Source organism: Loxodonta africana, chromosome 11 (assembly GCF_030014295.1).
Source record: "Loxodonta africana isolate mLoxAfr1 chromosome 11, mLoxAfr1.hap2, whole genome shotgun sequence".
NCBI classification, from domain to species: Eukaryota; Metazoa; Chordata; class Mammalia; order Proboscidea; family Elephantidae; genus Loxodonta; species Loxodonta africana.
In genome coordinates this window covers 74669374-74687259 of record NC_087352.1, presented here as the reverse complement: position 1 = coordinate 74687259, position 17886 = coordinate 74669374, and the positions used below count along the sequence as shown (strand labels likewise).

Here is a 17886-nt window from a genome sequence, read left to right as displayed (position 1 = left end):
CTAGAAGTCCACCCTGGGGAAGGCACGGCTCTGGGCAGTGTTGACTGGAGATTGGGCCATCCACCCTACCATTTGGTAGTTTCTGGCGGTTCTTTATGTGCTAACTTTTTTTGTTTCTCAGCAGTGCTGTTTTTTCTTAGCAGCCAAGGTAAATTAAATGGAGGAGGTAACTCTATGGAGATAGAATGTGAGATTGTGAAAAGGGATTGGCTTTGGAATCAGATTGGAGTTTGTATTCTAGCTCTGTCACTTAGTTGTTGTCTGACTTGGTTCTTAACCTCTGAGCCTTAGTCACGTGTGAAACTGGGAATCATGTTTATATTTTATGTTGACTGTAAGGAATGTGGATAATAGTTGTGAGAGTGTCCAGGCACAATAAAACCTAAAACCAAACCGAATGCAACCCACTGCCATCAAGTCGATTCTGACTCATAGCGACCCTGTAGGACAGAGTAGAACTGCCCTGTAAGGTTTCCCAGGCTGTAATCTTTATGAAAGCAGACTGTCACATCTTTCTCTCGCAGAGCGACAGGTGGGTTTGAACCACCAACCTTTCGGTTAGCAGCCGAGCACTTTAGCCACCGCACCACCAGGCACAATATATGTGCTCAATAAATGGTAACTATAATAAGAATATTATTATCAGTTTTCTCTCTCTACCCTTACTGAATATGTTATTACTTATTTTCAGTATCATTCACATGTGGAAGACATAGAAGAGAGTTGTATACATGCCCACATCTTTACTTCCTTTTGCTAATGAGGGGAAAATGAAATTAGATGTTAAACAAAATCTTACCTGAACCAGTCCTTTAAACAAGTGATGTAATATTAATTTCTTCCCCTTGTCATCCTTCATACTTCTAGATGTTGGTTACTTTTAATGGTAGCGGTAGTATTAAAAAAAACAAAAAACAAAAAACTCACATTTTTTTGAACACTTACACATGCCAGACACAGTTCTAAGTGCTTTACGTGTATTAGCCTAGTTATCTTCAGAATAATCTTCTCTGAAATAGTGACTTTTATTACTCACATTTTACAGTTGAGAAACTTGAGACCTGGAGAGGTGAAGTTGAAGTCACTCAGCTGGTAAATGGCCTAGCCTGCAGTTAATCCAGGCTGACTGGTTTACTCATTACTGCCCACCGCCTTACTCATTGTGCTCTGCTGCCTTTCTGACATAGCAGTGGCACTGTGGTCTGGTGTGACACGTGTGACTGTGGAGGAAAAATTGCCAGTATCTAGCTATAGATGTGGCATGTTCTTTAGTGGGTGTATATAATCAAAGATAAGCACCTCGCCCCATATTTCAGTTGGAGGTCTTTAAAAATTATAACATCGATGCTGTATATGCTTTTGTTTATACTTGTGTAGGGCGATTTCTTAATTTCCGTAAATTGTTGCGTGCCATTGAGTCGATTCTGACCCATCGTGACCCAATGTGACAGAGTAGAACTGCCCCCTACACTTGCCATGGCTGTAATCTTTATGGGAGCAGACCGCCATATCTTTCTCCCACAGAGCATCTGGTGGGTTTGAACTGCTGATTTTTTGATTAGCAGCCGAGCATTTAACCATTGCACCATCAGGGCCCCTGACTTTCCTCATAGACCCTTTTTAAAAATAATACTAAGTAGTCTTTTATGCTTGTTTTAGTGACTTGGAATTTTTGCCTCCTAAAACTAAAGGTCAGTCTAGTGGGCCATGTCTCTGTGAATCACTATAGGCTGTCTAGTGTACCTTGGTAGTCTCTGTAAAGTACATAAAAGATCCAAGTTCAAATGTCTGTTTATATTTCAAGAAGAATATCTTTTTATATTGTTCAAACCAATCAGAGCTACATGTTAAGGTTTGGAGTCTGAAATTGTTCCTAAACAGCAGAGTTAAAAATTGCACAATTTATGCCACTTGACAGCTATTTCTTGCCTCAGTATCCCCACCTGATAGAAGAGGGCCAAGAGTACATTTCTAATTTTACACCAGAAACATGCTGAATGTTAAAAGTCACAGATATTCTTCACCTAGAAATTTGCGGACTATCTTCCCTTTATATATGGTCTGTCTCTTATTTGTGTTGATTAGTTATTCCTACTTCTTTTTATGTTCCTAAAGTCTAATCTTTGTTATTTCTCATATGTCAGTGGTCATTAAAAGCTTCCATTAGTGATCTTCTTAGAGGCGCTATGAAGTTTGAGATGCTGTTTTTCTTGAATATCCAATTTCAGGGTTGCTGTAGGTCACTTTTATGGCTACTATTTTATGGCCTGGGATTATTCAGATGACATATAAAGGACTCCAGTTTTTAAGGTTTTATTTTCAGTCATTTTAGGGAGTTCCTGGCTACCAGTAATATTTCTCAAGAATAAGAAGTTAGTTTGGCCTTGATTTCCAAGGTAGCTTTGAATCATCTACGTTTCTGATGTACCACCTGATGTACACTGTGTCCCTAGGTGTGTTTGCCTCATCCTCATTCACGGGTAAAAGTATAGCAGACTTCTCCACTGGTAGGGATATGACCATTAAACACCTAAAGGACATAAATCCAAGGGCACATTTTTTTAAAACTTTTTTGTCAAGTGTAGCATATGTAGATTTTAGTATACAAATCCTAAGTGAATCGGTTTTCACATGGTGAATACAAAGATCCAGTGTCAAGAACAGAAACATTACCTGCACCCCAGAGGCCTATGTAATTTTCTCTTAAAAATATATTCTTTATAATAATTGAGATGCTTTCTCCAAGCTATCAATAACGGAAATATTTAAAAGGTCCTGTTATTAATTTTTTTCTTTTGAATGGATAGTGAATATATAATCGTTTCTATTAATAGCACCTAGCACAGTAACTGTTTAATAATGGTTCTTAATAATTGCTTTTGAATTGTTGAGTTTTTGGGCCTGTGTAGCGCAAGATTAATTTTTTTACGTCACCGTATTTGGAAAATGAACTTTAAAAATATTTTCAGGAAATAGCTTTCATTGAATAATTATATTAAGTAAGAGATAATAAGATGAAATAGTTTAAGATTTGGATTACTTAAATGTTGTCTTGTTAAGCTTTATTATTTTGTAGACAAAGAACCAGAGGCCCACCGTTATGATATTTTCTTTGTCATGTCCACCAATTTTCTACCAATTGCATTCTCCAGGTATTTTTCCTGGTTTTTGAAATTACTGAAATGGATAGGCCATCCATTTTCTTCACTGAACATTCCCTATTAGTAAAATTTTATGTGTTCCATCAACAATTTGATGAGATACAGCAATGGTTTTTCTGTATTTCACACAGCACTGGGGTTCTGCAGAGCGTCTCGGGGGGTTCTTTGATGTCTAGACAGTTTAAATTATGCCTGCACCCTGCCTCCAAATTCCACCCCGTTCTGCTTCAGGGGTTGCGGGAAATGAAAACAAACCAGAAGGGTTCCACAACTCTACCATCTATGGGGAAATACGAAAAGTAGAATAAGCTGTATATCTATCCTGGCAGGTGTAAAAGGGTCAAATTATAGGGAATTGAAGAAAGAAAAGAGTTGGGGAAGGCAGAAACAAATATTGTCCTGCTTATTAAATAATATGTGAACGCACGTATGTCAGGAACAAAATGAAAACAGTATAGACGTATTAGGGAAGAGAGTAGAAATCCCCTTTACCCTAACCCCCCAGTTCTTTTCTCCTCGCCTCCCCACTGGTAACCAAATCTAGCAGTTTGATGTGTTTCAGCATATTGTCCTATTTTGAAATGGTAAGATGCAGAATTGTGTTTTTAATCAGAAAACTAACTTCCTTCTTTTCTTTTCTTTGTTTCTCTTTTATAAATCGGAATGTTGCGGTTCTTTCGATTCATCTTGTTAGAAAGTAAGTAACTTGAAATTACAAAGTTTTTTTGTTGTTAAAACATTGATATGCTGTTGCTGCATATACGTTGTTATAAAATGTTTAACTCTGTGATTCTGTCTGAGCTGATTAATCCTGGCAGTAACTGTAAAAAAAAAAAATTAAAAATAATAAACGTTATATAGGTGTTCATTCTAAGAACACAGACTTTTAAAACATATCGTCTTTCATACTCACAGTTAATCACTGTTTTGGATAAATAGCTGTTCCTTAAAACAGGCCCAGTGGGGCACTTAGGAACTCTAGTTTTTCTGAATGTAAAAATCATAGAAGTTAATTCAGACATACATTTCTTTAGGGAAAGCTGTCCAAATTTTCTGTATTTTTTGGAGTTGGGAGAGAATAAGAGCAACGAGTAACTAATATGAAAGGTTTTTTTAAAATACATTTTCCTTGTCTATTCTGCATTGAATAAATAATTTACCTTTTAATAATTATTTAATTCTTCTGATGCTAATGCTTTCTCATTTTTAAATAAAATGGAAGGTACTGTTTTGATTTGTTTTTTTCATGTGAAGAAATGCAAGTGATATGCTTAAAACGAAGTGACTAGTCAAGGAGTGATTTGAGTTGTAAATTTGACATCCAAATGCCAATTATTTTCACATTCCTCTAAATGTGAATGTTGTATGGTTTTAAAATAAAACAAATTTCATATGTCTTTTTTGGGAAAGATTTGGGAACATTACAGTAGTCGGTAAGACTTTTGAAAATATATTGTCATGTGATTGTGAATTGCACATTTTCATATATTTTCAAAGTAAATCTTCAGTATACTGAGTTAATAAACAGTATAGTTAAATAATATATTCATGTTAAATGAGCTTATTTGTATGAAACTAGGTGCTTATCACATATGTTTGCAGCAAGCATAGCAGTAAATTGGCTACCTAATAGCCAGTTTATCTTCTACAATTACCTTCAGTTTGCTGTACCTTAGAAAAAAGAAACAAAAAACCTTAGAAAGCAAATGTAAATTATAGTGACTTTAAATAATGCTTCTTTAGTAATTTTTAGTTTTCTTTAAGTCTGTATTATTCTTTAATGGTTTAAATCTGAGTTCTTAGAATTATGGTTATTAGACCTTATGAGTCAAGAATATGTGTGCGGTTTGGTGTGAGGTGGACAATGTTAGTAAGTCTACGTTGTGTCATTTTAATGTATTGAATTTTTATCTCATGTAGCGTTATCATCTTCTCGCCACATCCCTGCGGAAAGCCTACGTGTCTGACAAAAAAAAAAACAGTTACACTAAATTAAAACTCCACAAATCTGGCATAATCATCACAAGCTTCAAATTGTCTATGCTTTTGTATAAAGTAAAATGACAAAAAATATATTTTATAGCATACAATATCATATGTATGGCACTATTTTTCTGGAATCTCTTTGCAGAGAGACATTTCTGAGGAGATGCGTGTATTTTACTCTATACGTATGCTTGGGCCCACTTAAATAAGAGCAGAAAAATCTTTTATGAGGGATAATAATGAAATGAGGTCTGTAAGCTTGTAGGAGCTTCTGAGGAAAGATACAACATAAACACACCACACTGTTACCATTGTACTTTAGTTTTATAGCTGCATTGTGTTACGACCAAACTTCTATTAGGTCTCTTGTTTCCTGTCAGACCCAATGGAATCATATTTATGTGTCGGCACAGAGCGATTGCTTCCTAAAATAATAAAGAATGTTCCTATTATTATAGTTCTTATAAACTTTTATGACCATGATGTCTTCTGGCAACTCAGCGAATCTGACTTTTTCATCGAACTGGTGATTTTCCATGGAGCATTTTTTATTGTAAGAAAGCGATTCAATAATCTCGGTTTTTAGAAAACTTTTAATGTCATAACAGAATAATAATTTTTTATCCTAGAAATTGAACCTTTAAAAGTATAATAGCCTAAAGGCTCTCTTACCTCAGAATGTGTTGTGTTAAAGATGCAGAACCCCTAAGATGCATGTGGGGTGGGGCTGAGGCTTCTAATCAATATTGGTTTGACCAATCATTGATCTTTTCGCATATTAGGGAGTGAAACGTATATGGAAACAGTGTAATTAAGTGAAAGCGATAATTCTAGCTCTTTAAAAATACCAATTTGCAAACAAAACACAAAAAAGAGTGTAAAGTCTACCACAGGGTACATAAACATTGCTTTCATAAACATCTTCTGAAATGTATGAATACATTTCAATAATGTTTCTGTATATGTATGTTGATTTTTTAATCATTAATTTAATGCTGCTTGATTTAATTTTGAAAAAAAAAACTGGTGATTTAATCGTTCAGTCAGTTGCATCTTTGCTACAGAACATAATTATTAGCTGGGCTCCATTCCCAAACACATATTTATTAATTTGACATATCTAACTGAGAAAAAGACTCACTGTAGAAGCTGTATCAGAGACACAAACACAGACATAGATTCTCATCTGGCCATGTGAGAAATGCACTGTTGAAAGTAACTTAAATACTTGTAATTTCAAATCAGTTCTTCCCTGGTTTCTTACTATTCTTTTGTTGCTTTTCAACCTATAGGATAAAGCTGTCCTTGAACTTGGTTTTTTTTTTTTTTTTGATCATTCAAGTGCAGCCATCAAGTTGTAATACTTAGAAAACTGAGGCTTCATGATGTTATTTGTAAAATAATACCACATAAATGTTGGGCTTTGGTTTCTTTAAAATATAGTGTTGATTGCTTTATGAATAAAAGCATAATTTTAATTCAGGAGACTTTTTGCCTGAAGCCTGTAAGACAGATGCATCTGATTAACTTTGGCGAAACTATACTGGCCCTTTATTGTAATGTAGATGTTTTCTGGGTTGGGAGGATATTTTAAAAAGGCATGCAAGAGGGTTTTTTTTTTTTTTTTTTTTTTTTTATAAAAGAGACTTAGGAGAACAGTTTTGCCTCAGCAGCTCCATCGCAGACTGCTTCATCTTTGCACACTTTTATTTTCTAGTGGAACCTCTCCATTAGCCTGTCTGAATGCAATGCTTCACACTAACACTCGAATAGGGGATGGAACATTCTTCAAAATCCCTGGAAAGTCAGGCCTCTATGCTCTCAAAGTAAGTTGGATTGTTCTACATATTATGTCTGTTAAGTTATTACTATATTTCATGCATTTTTTTTTAGACATGTGACAGTAAACACAAATTTGGGTGAAAGGTAGATGAATGACCCCATATGCCTTTTAAATGTTTTCATATGTCTTAAAAATGATTTCATATTAAGAATAAACAATGACATTTTTCTTTAAGGAAAACATATCTGTGGTCCACTTTAACATATGGTAATGGAAAATAGTTGTGGCTTCCTTAAAATTCTTGATTTTTGAAAATTTTCATGGAGGAATGCCGTGGATGGATCATCAGCCAGGAGTTTGAGATGATCACATTTGTTATAAGTTATTTGACTTAATGACCATCAGTTGATACACAGGTTTTATACCTATATGGCTTCCTGTCTTTTTGTACAAATAAGAGAGTTATTCCTTCTGCTTGAAAACTTGCTGGTTGAAATCAAGTATTCAATTTTAAAACAAGCAGTGACCTCAAGTAAGTTTTACAAATAGCACATACATGTTGTATGAGAAGAACAGAGAAATATATATATATATAAAAAACTTCAGATAACTGAGGCTTAATTATTTTAGTAGAATTTAGTTTTTCTGTTTTTATAAAATTCTTATTCCATCTGGAATTGGAAATGCCATCTGAAATGGAAAATTCCAGAAAAGGACAAAAGCTCATTATCTACAAATGGTTGCATAGATTCGAACAAGTGAAACCATTATATTATTTCTTATAGTTTTTTTTTAAACTTAATAAATGATGGATTATATTTAAAATTCATTCATTTTCTTTGAGAAGTTTTTTTTTTTTTTGATGCCAGAAGTTATACCTGGCAACGAACCAGGGATTCTTCCTCAGCTACTAAGCATCTGGCTCTTGTCCCTGTGTGTATTTCAGAAAATAACACGTTAAATAAAAAAAAAAATAAAAGGACTTTCATTATTTCAGTTGCTTTTTGTAGTTACTTGGGTGTTTCATATACTTCTTAAAACTCTGAGTTATTAAGACATTTTCTTACATAAGGAAGAATGTAGAATTGAAGAAATGGCAACAACATATGTCAAAAGGAAACCTTTGTACAAATTTTAAAAGAGTTTCCAAAAAATCAGCAATAACAATGTTATTTTCTCAGTTTGCCCCCTTCCCAGGAGTGATTTCCATTAAAAAGTAAATTATTACTGAAAATCCAAATCAAAAATATGAGAATACTTCAAGAGTCCGAAAGTATTTTGAATGTCTTCAGTTGCTGATATATCACCGTAAATTATCTTTTTTTTTTTTTTTTAATAGAAAGAGGAGTCGTCATGCCCAGCTGATGGAACATTGGATTTAGGCTGTGAGTCTGAATTAGATGGCACAGAAATGGCTGAGGCAAATGCTAATGGAGAGGAAAACGGAGGTAGTTGTGATGAATTTCAAGATATAAAGTCCTGTTCTCTTAAAACTTATATAGAATTCTAATAATTCACTAATTGAATTCCCTACTACTTAGGTAGATTTATTTTCGAACGATTTGGATTAAAAGTTAGCACCTAAGATAAGTAGACAGTTCCTTGCTTTTTGTTTTGTTTTTTATAGCATGCATCTCCCTGGATAATTTTCTTGTGTGTTGCTAGGATCAGTGTATTTTTCCTACAAGCTGAAAGGGTAATCACTGGTATCTAGTGGTGTTATTATGTGGTGATTGAGGATACTGGTGTTTTATTTCTGATTAGGTTCTGATTTTTCCTGTGATCATAAGTACTTTTATAATAGCTTTCTTCTTTGGTTTGTCATTTATAAATTAATCTTAGTGCTATCATTCCTCACAGTGAAATAGGGCCAAACAAGACATATTCTTGTTAAACACTTTTGAAAATTAAATGACCCTTTTCACAGTTCTAAAGGAGTCATATCCTACCTCTGAATTCTTTCCATGTTAATTCATTTTTATGATTCTAAAGACAATGACATTGTGATTCTGTTGGTGTATGTCATTTATGCATTGTAATTTTGCAGGTCTTTGTATCACAAAGTGGCTCTACCTTTTTCCACTGTATAGAAATTCCATAAATAGATCCGGATCATGATTTGAGAGGAAGAATGAGTTCTTAAAGCCCCTATCAGTAGACTCATAAAAAAATAAAAACATGGAGTCGATTCTTACTCATAGTGACTCTGTAGGACAGAGTAGAACTGCCTCATAGTGTTTCCAAGGCTGTAAATCCTTATGGGAGCAGACTGTCACATCTTCCTCCTGTGGAGCAGCTGGTGGGTTTGAACCACCGACCTGCAGGTTAGCAGCTGAGCACCTAGTGCTGCACCACCAGGCTTCCTAGTAGACTCATAAACCAAACCAAACCAAACGCACAGCTGTCAATTTGATTCCGACTCACAGAGACCCTATAGGACAGAGTAGAACTGCCCCACGTGGTTTCTAAGGAGCACCTGGTGGATTCGAACTGCTAACCTTTTGATTAGCAGCCTTAGCTTTTAACCACTATGCCATCAGGATTTCCAAGTAGACTCATAGAAATATATAAATTATCTTCAAACACACAAGCCTTCAAGGATGCTTGCAGAAATAATCATATTCCATAATAGCCCAAAGCCATTCATTTTATTAATGGTCATAGGAATCCCTTTGTATTCTGTATCATGCTGAGTGGACTCCCCTGCCCTTTAAACTGATATGCTTTCTGATGGGCCCCGTGAGACTGGTATTGCTTCAGTTCCTACTGATCTGTAGCAGAGGTTGTGAATGTAACACAGGAAACAGATTCTTGTAGTAAAACGACTGCAGACTGCTGCTTTGTCTACCAAGTTTTAACTAACTTTCATTTATTTTACTTGATGTCGCTATTCCTGGACTCTTTCAAAATGCAAACCCCCCATTGTTATGTTAGTGTTGAGAACCATGAGCAGTCCTCGTGGCTAGGGAGAGAACAAGAATGATGCATGGCAACTTCCTGTTGTCTAGAAGGTCTTGTCAATGGGCATACCCTTCTTCTTCGGTAAGGTGAAGGAGAATCTTACTGGGATCATTTCTGTCATTTTAATATCTGCTCGCATGAGCACTTTCTCTCTCTCTCCCTCTTCTCTTTTTTGTCTCAACATATATATTTAATTTTTACTATGTGTCTGTTCAAGACATTGTATTTACATCTGTAAAAAACAGAAACAAGCCTCTCGTGGAGTTTATGCTTTTTGAGAGAGACGGACAGTAGCGATATAAATAGGAAATATTTTGTTAAGGTCCCTGGGTGGTGTAAACACTTTCCTCTCAGCTGCTAACCTAAAGGTTGGTGGTTTGAATCCACCCAGCCATGCTGTGGAAGAAAGGCCTGGCAATCTACTTCCATAAGATTACAGCCCCCCAGAAAACCCTATGAAGCACAGTTCTACTTTTAAAACACATGGATTTGCCATGAGTTGAACTGATTTGATGGCAGTGAATTTTGGTTTACAGCCTAGTAAGTGGTGGAAAGTGATATTGGACAAAATAAATTAAATAGAGGGGTTACAAGAGGAGGAGAGGGGTCCATTTGACAGAAGACCCAAGGGAAGTGAGGGAAGAGATATTTAAGGGTGGAGAGTTCAGGTAGAGGGAACAGCAAATACAAAAGTCTTGAGGCAGGAGAGTGCTTGGAATGTTCCCAAAATAGCAAGAGGCCAGTGTGGCTGGGAAGCTGGAGGGAGCAAGGGAGAAGCACCATAAGATACAAAGTCATGGTAGTGATAGGGGCTAGAATGTGTAGTACCTTAATAGCAACTTTTGATTCGAGTAAGATGTTCAACAGTTATAGGGTTTTGGGCTAAAGATACATAGTGATATGGCTTATATTTCAGCAGGATTATTGAAGACAAGAAAAGTAGGGAAATAAGTACAAAAACAGGGAGACCAGTTAAGAAGCTATTGCCATAATCTAGGTGAGAGGTGTGATGGTGAATTGAATCAAGAAAGTAGTAGTGGAGGTGGTAAGAAGTTACTGGATTCTGGATATATTTGAAGGTAGATCTAACAGGATTTGCTGGCAGATGAATGGAAATATGAGATGAAGAAAGTAAGGATGACTCCAAAGTTGGATTGTGTGCAAGTAGAAAAATTGCCATTAGCTTACGTAGAAAAATTTGCAAAAGAAGCAGTGTAAGGTAGGGGGTTGTTAATCAGGAGCTCAGTTTTGGGCAGATTAAATATGAGACTGCTTTTCAACATTGGGGTGGGTATGTTAAGTAATTAGAGTTATCTTTTTTTTTCTCTGAAGTTCAGAAGAAAGACCTTGCTGGTGATATACATTTGGAAGTTGCCAGTTGATAGATGGCATTTAAAGACGTAAAACTGGTTGGGATTACTAAGGATGTGAAGGCAAATAGAAGAGACAAGGCTGAGTCCAGAGACACTTCAATATTAAGAGGTTGGATCACATGTAGGAATCAGCAAATGAGACAGGAAATGAATGAACAGAACAAATTGTTTTCTGTCTTCCTGGTGACGCAGTGATTAAGAGCTTAGCTACTAACCAAAAGGTCAGCAGTTTGAATCTACCAGGCGCTCCTTGGAAACCCTGTGGGGCAGTTCTACTCTGTCCTATAGCATCACTATGAATCGGAATCGACTCAATGGCAATGGGTTGGAAGCCAAGAGAATAAAGTGTTTCTGGGGAAGGAGTAATTCAAATGTGTCAAAGTTTTTGACATGTCAAGTTGTGATGGGGACTAAAGAAGTTACAACTGAACTTTAAGCTGATTGTGGGGGTGAATGAAGACATGATTGAGAGGTAGTATAAAGTATGGGGTTTCCTTGGGGTTGAAGGAGGGTTTAATTTCGTACTCTAGAGGAAGTGAGTTAGAAGGGTAGGTGATGTGAGCATCGGATGTATGAAATTGAGTTTTGAGTAAGACTAGGTTTAAGTCTGCCACGAATGGTTAGGCAGCATGTGCCCTCTTCAGAGTTGCCTGGTTGAAGAGGAAGGGGATGAAATTTAGGAGGTAAAAAGCAGCAGCCTTCAGTTTGCCCAGCCTAGTGCCATATCATGGGACTTGCTCTACCTGAAGGAAAGATTGCTTTTTTCTTATACACACAAAGATGTTGTAAAGGCTGGTGGTGGCCCTGGACTAAAATATTAGGGAATCATCTGCATGGATATTGGAACAGACAATTATGGTAGAACTAGCATTAAATGAGAGTGATGCTTAAGAGCTAAAATACTCAAAAAATGAAGAAGGGTAGTAACTCAGGAGTTAGCGATGATGATGTTGTTAGGTCCCCTTGAGTCAGTTCCGACCCTATATACGACGGAACAAAACACTGCCTGGTCCTGTGCCATCCTCACAATCACTGCTGTGTTTGAGCCCATTGTTGCAGCCGCTGTGTCAGTTCATCTGGTTGAGGGTCCTCCTCTTTTTCGCTGACCCTCTGCTTTACCAAGCATGCTGTCCTTCTCCACGGATTGTTCCCTTCTGATAACATGTCCAAAGTACATGAGACAAAATCTCACCATCCTTTCCTCCAAGGAAGCAGATAAGTATAATAAGGAGGGTTATTGGTAGTAAAGTCTAATGACATGAGATATAGTGCTGGAAACATCTGGGGAGCAGGAAGGGAGAATGATCTGGAAGCAACAATGAGAATAGGAGCCCTAGTGGTGCAATGGTTAGGTGATCGACTGTTAACTGAAAGATTGATGGTTCGAACCCATCAGTAGGTCTGAAGGAGAAAAGACCAGGCAGTTTGCTTCTTTAAAGATTATAGCTTAGGAGACCCTATGGGCAGTTCTATCTGTCCACAGGGTTGCTGTGAGTCATAGTCAACTCAACAACACACAACAACAATGATTTCACATCCAGGCACTGTGGTGTAAGAGAGGTGGGAAAGGAAAAGGCCATTACCTGAGTGTGAGGGCTTCGGGGAAATCAGTGTCCGTAAGAGACAGCCAGATTTGTAGATCAAGATGGGAAGAGAATGTTCAGATGAAAGATGGAGGATATGGGAGGTCTGGGTAATGACTAACTTCAAATTCCAGAAGGAACAGTGAAAGGGTTTTAGTAGGTGGGAGGGGTGGGGATCCGGTGGAGAGTACTCATCCCATAATTAAACCAGAGCAGGGCTCCCTTAATTTGAACTGTGATTGAGTACTTCACAAAACAACCCATAACCACATGTATTCAGCTAATGTGACCAAAACTAAATTTCCTGGTCTCTCCTTTGAAGCATTAGGGAAATTGCTTTGGGGCATCACTGGAAGAATAGCAAATAGCTTATTTCCTTGAGTATTCCTCAACTTGCCCACTTTGCATCTTACAGCAAACCATAATTGCTTCTTGTAGGACAAGTGTGTTTCCTCCCGTTTAAGTGTGTATCCTACTCCTGTCTCAGTGTACAACCTGTCAGTTTCACCTTAGAATTTATTTCCAAACCTAGATCTCTAACATGTATTGAGTGCTTACAGTGCTTAGCCTTCGTAAGCTGTTTATGTGCACATTCTTTAATCTTCCTGGCATTTCTGTAAGATAGGCCATATTCATGTTGGTGTTAGGTGCCAGTTCTGCCTCTAGTGACCTCATGTAACAGAGTAGAGCTGCCCTATAGGGTTTTCTTGGCTGTAATCTTAATGGAAAGGAGACCTGGTGGCACATTGGTTAAGTGCTTGGCTGTGAACCAAGAGGTTGGCAGTTCGAGCCCACCAGTTGCTCCTCGGAAGAAAGATGTGACGGTGTGCTTCCTAAAAGATTAGAACTTTGGAAACTCTGTGGGGCAGTTCTGCTTTGTCCTACAGAGTTGTTATGAGTGAGAATAGACTCGACGGCAACAGGTTTGGTTTGGGGTTTGAATTGTAATGGAGGCGGATTGCCAGGTCTTTGTCCTGCGGAGCCACTGAGTAGGTTTGAACCTCCAACCTTTCAATTAGCAGCTGAGCACTTAACCATTTGTGCCACTGGGGCTCCTTGATAATATTTATTGACTTGATTATTATTATTTTTCACAGTGAGAAAACTGAAACTTAGGTTAATTGTCCCAGCCAAGTTGCAAGCCCAGTGTGACTGATGCGAAAGGCCATACTCTAACCACTTGGATATTCAGCCAGGAACCAAAGGGAACAATTATTAGCGAGTAGTCACTGATACAGTTTGCCCTGCCAACGTTTGTCCAAATCTGATTATATACACTTGAGCATTTGGGGAGCCTTTGGCTTATCCGAATTCAAGAGTGTGATAACACATGATTTCTTGCAAATCAGTAGTAAATTCCACAAAACTGAACTGGATTAGGCAATTTCCTTGCTTACTATACTTTCCAATATGAAGTTGAACCAGAAGTTAGACTGAATACATTCCATGCTTCTTTTTAGCTGTACAAATATACCTTGGAAATGGAAAATCTGCTCCAAGAGCAGAGGTTAGGTTGCAGGGGAGGACTAGAGTGAGAGAGAGAAGGGGCCTGAAGGGAAGGCAGAGGGAGGGGGGGAGGGAAATGAGAGTGAAGGAGAAAGGGAGAGAGAGGAAAAGAAAGGGAACCCACCATCTGTTTTTCTGTCTTTATTCCCCTTGCCCTCTCCCATTCCTCCTTTAGGATGAAAGAGTAAGAGTATTGAGGTGAATAAACATAAGTTGGTAAGACACCCCTTGAGGCAATCAGAAGAGCGAGCTTCTGCTACCGTAGAGTTATTTCAAATTAGTAAAGATTAGTTGACATTTGCTGCACCATTAAAAGAGGGGAAGCAGAGAAGAATTTGAGAAGAAAGCACTTTACAAAAACTATCAATAAAGAAATTAAGCTTCTACTCTGCAGTGCTTGATCACAGTGAGTAGCACTTGAGACCTCAGGCAGAGCTAAGATAATGACAGTCCTTTTCTTAGAATTGGTGGGCCAGGGAAACAGATTCTTTTTATAATGGGAGATACTTTGTCAAAATATATATATTTTAAGTTTTGTTGAAAATTTTTACAATGTGGAAACATGGTATATTATAGAATTTCCACGACACAAAATCTATGGTTATATATTATATTTATATAACTCCTAAATAGTTTCTTAATAAGAATTCGAGTCTATAGACTTGAGAAAGTACACTGTTCAGATTCTACAAGCCGAGCTCTAGAGATCAAAGTGTGATTTAGGTGAATCACATGATACATCTGTGTTGACAACCCATGACCATTTATGCCAATATAAGCATACATCTGTGTCACCCAAAGAAAATATCTTGAATTTTATGGGCTATTTTAGGCAGAGATTTATGTGTCTGTGTGTGTTTGACTTGCTTTTTGAGCATAATACATTGGTATATCATAAATCTGCTTACACATATTAAGTTGTGACTTACAATGCACTGCTAGTCTGTGAAACTATATGTGTTTTATTTGAAATGATATCATTAGTTTACAGTCTTTACCCTCTGTTTATACGTTGTTATTAACAAGAAAAAAATGAGTTTTTCTTTTTGTAGTCCTAATATATTTCATGTGTAAAGTCAACAGCAACCATCTTACTTACTTTTTAATATGAAGAAACTGGAGAATGTACAGTTTTCACTCACAGAGATCAAAAAAGGTTCTGCTTGTTATTAACCCTAATGTCTTTCAGGGAGGAGGTGGAGCTTTAGCGGGGGAATTAGTATTTTAAAAGTCTCTGTTTAGGAAAAAAATAGAACATGTAGCCTGTTTTAGTCTTTAGATCTCTGGGTAAATAATGATTCCAATATTTTATATGGTCTTCTTTCATTATTCTTTACGGCCAGTTTTATAAGTTGGTTTCTGATTCTGTTATTCTTGGCAAAGTTGTATTAACTTAATAAAACATTATTCAGCTCACTCTTTGTATTTGTTGGCTCAGAAGCCACAGTTTGAGGGATCTTTTTTCCAGAAGTAAAGAGAGCTTGAAGGTGGCCTGAAGTGTGTGGCTAGCTCTCTGCTGAGACATCAGTTAACATACAAATGAGCAGCATCCTAGAGAAAGTGAGGCACGCTCTAATGAGGCTGAAAGTAGTGCTTTGGTTCAGGCACCGTCAGGTGGCAGTCACGCTGATGGCACTTTTACACAGTGGGAGGGGAAAGGAAGAGATTTTGGGGAGTTCAGTGGTAGAACTTCCATGAGAGAGACAGGGGCTTGATTTCCAGCCAGGGTCCTTCCTGCAGAACTGCTGCAGTGGAAGCTTGCATGTGGCTATGATGCCAAGCAGATTGCAGTGGAGCTTCCAGACCAAGACAGACTAGGAAGCAATGCTTGACAATCTACTTCGGAAAATCAGCTAGTGAAAACCATACAGATCACAATGGTCTGATACCATGGGGATGACACAGGACTGGACAACATTTTGTTGTCTATGGGGTTACCATGAGTGGGAGCCAACTTGATGGCAGCTAACAACAAAAACAACAGAGGAAATGATAATAAGGGCCATTGTGGAGTTGGGAAGGTGGTATTTTAAGTAACTTTTGAATATGGTGCCAACCTGTTTTCTCTCTCCTCATAATATATTGTTGTTGTCAGGTGCTGTTGAGTCAGGTCTGACTCACAGTGACCCTGTGTACAACAGAACGAAACACTGCCGGGTCCTACGCCATGCTCACAGTCATTGTTATGCTTGAGCCCATTGGTGCAGCCAGTGTGTCAGTCCATCTTGTTGAGGGTATTCCTCTTTTTTCCTGGCCCTCTACTTTACCAAGTGTGATGTCCTTCTCCAGGGACTGGTCCCTCCTGATAACATGTCTAAAGTATGTGAGATGTAGTCTCGCCATCCTGGCTTCTAAGGAGCTTTCTGGTTGTAATTTTTACGAGACAGATTTGTTTGTTCTTTTGGCAGCCCTTGGTATATTCAATATTGTGTGCCAACACCACAGTTCAAAGGCTTCAGTTCTTCTTCAGTCTTCCTTATTCATTGTCCAGCTTTCTCATGTATATGAGGCGATTGAAAACACCATGGCTTGGGTCAGGCGCACATTAGTCTTCAAGGTGACATTTTTGCTTTTCAATACTTTAAAGAGGTCTCTTGCAGCAGATTTGCCCAATGTGATGTGTCTTTTGATTTCTTTTAATATTTATTGTGCTTTAAGTGAAAGTTTATAAATCAAGTCAGTCTCTCACAAAAAACTTAAATACACTTTGCTACATACTCCCAATTGCTCTCCCCGTAATGAGACAGCCCGCTCCCTCCCTCCACTCTCTCTTTTTGTGTCCACGCTACCAGCTTCTAACCCTGTCTACCCTGTCATCTCTCCTCCAGACAGGAAATGCCAACAGTCTCAAGTGTCCACCTGATCCAAGAAGCTCACTCCTCACCAGCATCCCTCTCCATCCCATTGTCTAGTCCAATCCCTGTCTGAAGAGTTGGCTTTGGGAATGGTTCTTGCCCTGGGCCAGCAGAAGGTCTGAGGGCCATGACCACTGGGGTCCTTCTAGTCTCAGTCAGACCATTAAGTCTGGTGTTTTTATGGGAGTTTGGGGTGTGCATCCCACTGCTCTCCTGCTCTGTCAGGGGTTCTCTCTTGTGTTCCCATCAGGGCAGTCATCGGTTGTAGCCAGGCACCATCTAGTTCTTCTGGTCTCAGGCTGATGTAGTCTCTGGTTCATGTGGCTCTTTCTGCCTCTTGGGCTCATAATTACCTTGTGTCTTTGGTGTTCTTCATTCTCCTTTGGTCCAGGTGGGTTGAGACCAGTTGATGCATCTTAGATGGCCGCTTGCTAGCGTTAGAGACCCCAGACGCCACTCTCCAAAGTGGGTTTCAGAATGTTTTCTTAGTAGATTTTATTATGCCAATTGACTTAGATGTCCCCTGAAACCATGGTCCCCAAACCCCTGCCCCTGCTACGCTGGCCTTCGAAGCCTTCAGTTTATTCAGGAAACTTTTTTTGCTTTTGGTTTAGTCCAGTTGTGCTGACCTCACCTGTATTGTGTGTTGTCTATCCCATCACCTAGAGTAGTTCTTAT

At 38.1% G+C, this 17886-nt stretch overlaps 1 protein-coding gene across 1 annotated transcript in view; it reads left to right on the top strand.

Moving 5' to 3' along the window:
* The window catches only part of ASXL3 (ASXL transcriptional regulator 3), a 174875-nt gene that overhangs the window by 31060 nt on the left and 125929 nt on the right, over positions 1–17886 (top strand). Inside the window, exons 2-3 of the mRNA XM_023543899.2 lie at positions 6865–6973; positions 8270–8378. Of these exons, the coding sequence (XP_023399667.2) occupies positions 6865–6973; positions 8270–8378 (218 nt within the window). The remainder of the gene's footprint in view (positions 1–6864; positions 6974–8269; positions 8379–17886) is intronic.